Source organism: Trypanosoma theileri (assembly GCF_002087225.1).
Source record: "Trypanosoma theileri isolate Edinburgh chromosome Unknown TM35_Tth_38_V1, whole genome shotgun sequence".
In the NCBI taxonomy this organism is placed as follows: Eukaryota; Euglenozoa; class Kinetoplastea; order Trypanosomatida; family Trypanosomatidae; genus Trypanosoma; species Trypanosoma theileri.
The window spans coordinates 172,357-176,350 of record NW_021639880.1 but is presented as its reverse complement, the minus strand read 5'-3'; the positions used below and the strand labels follow the sequence as shown (position 1 = coordinate 176,350).

Sequence of the window (3,994 nt, the reverse complement as noted above, 5' to 3'; positions counted from 1 at the left end):
GACGCAGAAGGCACACCTTGCCCCGTAGAGATTGTCTCTGGAAGTGTTTGAAATGCCGGATATTGAATACCAGCCGCAGTGTTTACGGGTGTATCGGTTTCTCGTGTTGGTGGTGCTGATGGGAATGGAGAAGCTGCTGCCATTGTTGTTGTTGTTGTTGCTGTTGCTGTTGTTGAGACTGGACGAGGAGGTTTTTTCAACTCCATTTCCCCATCACTGTTATCACTTGCAGCGATGGAGTTGAGACTGCATTGTTTCTTTATATTAGGAGTTACAGTTTCCCTTGCTGGACCCATAGTATTCGCTTTGCATGTTGTTTTCTCTTCAGCTCCTGCCGGTGCGGTTACCAAATCTGCAGCCGACCATTCATCTTCTTCTTCTTCTTCATTCGCACCACCCACAAGCAAACGAACATCTGAAGAGGCCAAACCAGCAGCAGCAGCAGAAGTATTATTATTATTATTATTATTATTATTATTATTATTATTATTATTATTATTATCAGTAGTAGTAGTAGAAGTAATTCCTCTCAGTTGAGGAGTTGTATCAATAGTATTTCTTGCTGGTGTAGGGCGAAAGAGATTCGCACGTGCTTGTGTAAATGGCGGTGTCATAGTTCTTCCCTCACCATCACTTGGAAAGGCCACCAGATATTCTCCATGTCCCACTTCTCCATTTTGATAATGAGGTAATATATCTTGTTTTGATTGTACTTCTTTTTCTTTTTCTTGTTGTTTTTGTATTTCTTGAAGACTTCTCTCAGGGAGTGGTGTGACTCGCGTATACTGTCGATTCATCATGCCATCATTTAAGTTCTTTTCATCTTTATGGAACCGTACATCATAAAAGTCACGACCGTTATCACGGAATTCCATATCATTCTCTTCATACCGCATCTCATACTTCTTCTTTTCCACTCGTTTACTTTTACGTGCCCTGTATAGACAAACAGTAGAACCAACAAAAGCCAGTAAGGCAATAATAAAGAAAATTAAAAAGATCCACCAATGTTCCTGTACCCATGAAGGTCTTAATACCACTTTTTCTGGAGGTGATGCTGATTGTGCTGGAGATGTACTGGTTCCACAATCCGAGGCAACACAGGTATTAGTTGCCGCACATGCGGGTGTAGCCAGTAGTGGATTGGCTTGAACTGCCGCAAGAATAAGAACGGATGAATTCCTCCAAGAATCAGGTAAACAACCACAGAACATATTATTTTGTAAAGAAAAATTTGTTAGTCTACCAGTGGTTGCTAAAGATGCAAATGTACTAGACAACTCTCCACGGAAATAATTATTACTTAGATCAATTGTACCAAGATTAGGTTTATCTGAACTACTCCAATCTGGAAGTGAACCACAAAGCTGCATGGAACTAAATCCTAGATTCTCCAAAGCTCCTAATCCACTAGTCCAACTAGTAGGAATAGAACCAGAAAAGCCTGTACGAGTGAGATTTAGCCTACGTAGTTGACTGAGGGAACTCCATGATGAACACAGTGGACCATACAAACCTGCGTTATCGCTCATATCCAGTGAAACCACTCTCACTAACGATGGATCCACGTCGGTGGGAACTTCTGGACACGTTCCTTGTAATCCCATACCTTTAAGGTCAACATGCACTTCAGCTGGTGTTACATTCTCTGTTGTTTTTACAAAGGCTACAGTAGATTCTACTGGAATGCACGAAATACCAGGCCATTTACAGTAGTCAGTCCCCAACAAGGACCACTGGAGTTGTGGAATACTCCTCGAGAAACCAAGAAGAAACATCAGCGTATGGCTACTCCGCGGTATGGATGTATCATCATCACCATCATTACCATTACCTTCACCATCATTACCATTACCATTACCTTCACCATTACCATTACCATTACCATTGCCATTACCATTACCTTCACCATTACCATTACCATTACCATTACCTTCACCATTACCATTACCATTACCTTCACCATCATTGCCATTACCTTCACCATTACCATTACCATTACCTTCACCATCATTACCATTACCTTCACCATTACCATTGCCATTACCATTACCTTCACCGTTACCATTACCATTACCACCACTTCCTGGACTGTTTGATGGTAAAGGGGCCACTGAAGATGTTGGCATGGGACCTCCTGAATTTGGAGGGCTGAAACATCCTTCCGTTATTGAAAAGCAGAAGGGACAGGGATACGTTGTAGAAAGACTTGGATTTGCCAACTTTATCGCATCAAATAGGGGAGTGAAACTCGACCACGTTTCTGGGATACATCCACAGAATTCATTACCGACAAATGATACTTCATTTAGGGAAAGTGAAAATGTACCAAAGGATGCACTCAGGGGACCATGCATGTTGTTGTAGGAAAAGTCCACTTTTCTCAGTGATGGCATAGAATGTACACTCCAGTTAGGTAATCCCAAACATGCCGCTGTCCCCCGCACCACTATCTCACGCAGAGATGTCATCCCATTCCAGCTATCTGGAATACCACCATGTAAACTTGTCCATCCCAGCCGCAGGACTTCAAGTTGTTTTAGTTGAGCCCACGAGGAGGGAAAATTCCCCTCAATACCCGGGTTGTTGGAAAGATCAATATACACAACAGAGGGGATACCGTCACGGTGATCAATATCCGGTAACCTACCGCGGAGTCCCATCATCTGCAGATCCACACGTACCCCCGTTCCCGTAAACACGTTCTGACAAGTCACTCCAACCCAATAGCAATACGGCCCATCATTCCAAATGTTAGACAGCGGACGGAGTTTCTTCCGAAGTTCTCTTAGGAACTCATATGTTGGATTATGATTGTTTCTCCGTTCTCCACAAAAATAGGGGTCGTCACGGCTCGCCACAGGCAATAAAACCGTTTCAGCGCCTGAGCAAACAACTGCATATGAAATGCAGAATAGAAAAAACAAAAATACCAGACGTAAACAATACGGAAAATCATACAAACTCAGACGTGTGTTTGCACGTGCTCCGTACTTTCGCAAACGATACATTTGCACAGTTTCTACAGATGAACTGCCAAAAATATACTAAAATATGACCTTTGTTTTGATCCTATGAAGAATACTCTCCAACTACAACTTCGTATTGTAAAACACGAGAAAAATATTCGTTGACTATCCAAGAAAAAAAAAAAACAGCCACAAGAAAAACAAACATACAAAAATCACACACACACACACATACACATTCCCCATAAAACCTTGCAAAAAAAAAAAAAATTACACCTTATCCATAGCTTTAAAAACGCACAAAATGCTCACATAGTTAACCATCACCGGCATCACATCGTGGCAAAAAAAAAAAAAAAAAAACACCAACATCAACATCCCTCCGTCAAAAAAGAAAATAATAAAAAAGGTTAGTCTACATAACGCCTTCCACTAAACGAAACAGAACAAAAAAAAAAACAATTTAATTCCAACTTTTCTCCGTTTAAAAAATACTGACAGGTCACTAAAAAAAAAGCCAGGGAACTTAAAAAACAATACATTCCCATTTCTATCGCAACTAGATCATATCAAAAACGAAAACACTCAATATACTTCCAACCCACCCCACCAACCGCAGTAGAACAAACAACAAAAGAACCGAGAAAACAAATTACAAAAAAGTAGCACACCCCGGAGCTGTTATGCACCACGGTCGAAGTCATAGTGTGCACTCAGAAAAAACAACAAAAGTGGCATCGGATGGGGAAAAAGCACCCAGATGACAGAAACAGAAAAATAAAATATCATTAAAGATGGGTCCAATTATACTAGCACACTGTCCTCTACTGGTGGACAGGCACAAGTATCCATTGCGCACCAAAAACAAGAAACAAACAAAGAAAATAGGCATCATGGAAATTATCCCATGCCACGAGAGAGGAAGGCAAACAAAAACAAAGGAAAAATACACATGAAACAATGAAGCCCCACATTGTTAATACCCATCAGAAAAACAGTGCGAGTGCTGCTGCCACACCCACACA

General features: G+C 41.2%; 1 protein-coding gene across 1 annotated transcript in view; it reads right to left on the bottom strand.

Moving 5' to 3' along the window:
• TM35_000381540 (Surface antigen-like protein) overlaps positions 1-3,011 on the bottom strand; it is a gene marked incomplete at both ends in the record, with an annotated part of 3,063 nt that extends 52 nt beyond the window's left edge. Inside the window, one exon of the mRNA XM_029029568.1 lies at positions 1-3,011. This exon is cut by the window's left edge and continues 52 nt beyond it. Within this exon, the coding sequence (XP_028879145.1) occupies positions 1-3,011 (3,011 nt within the window).
• Between the last annotated feature and the right edge of the window lie 983 nt (positions 3,012-3,994).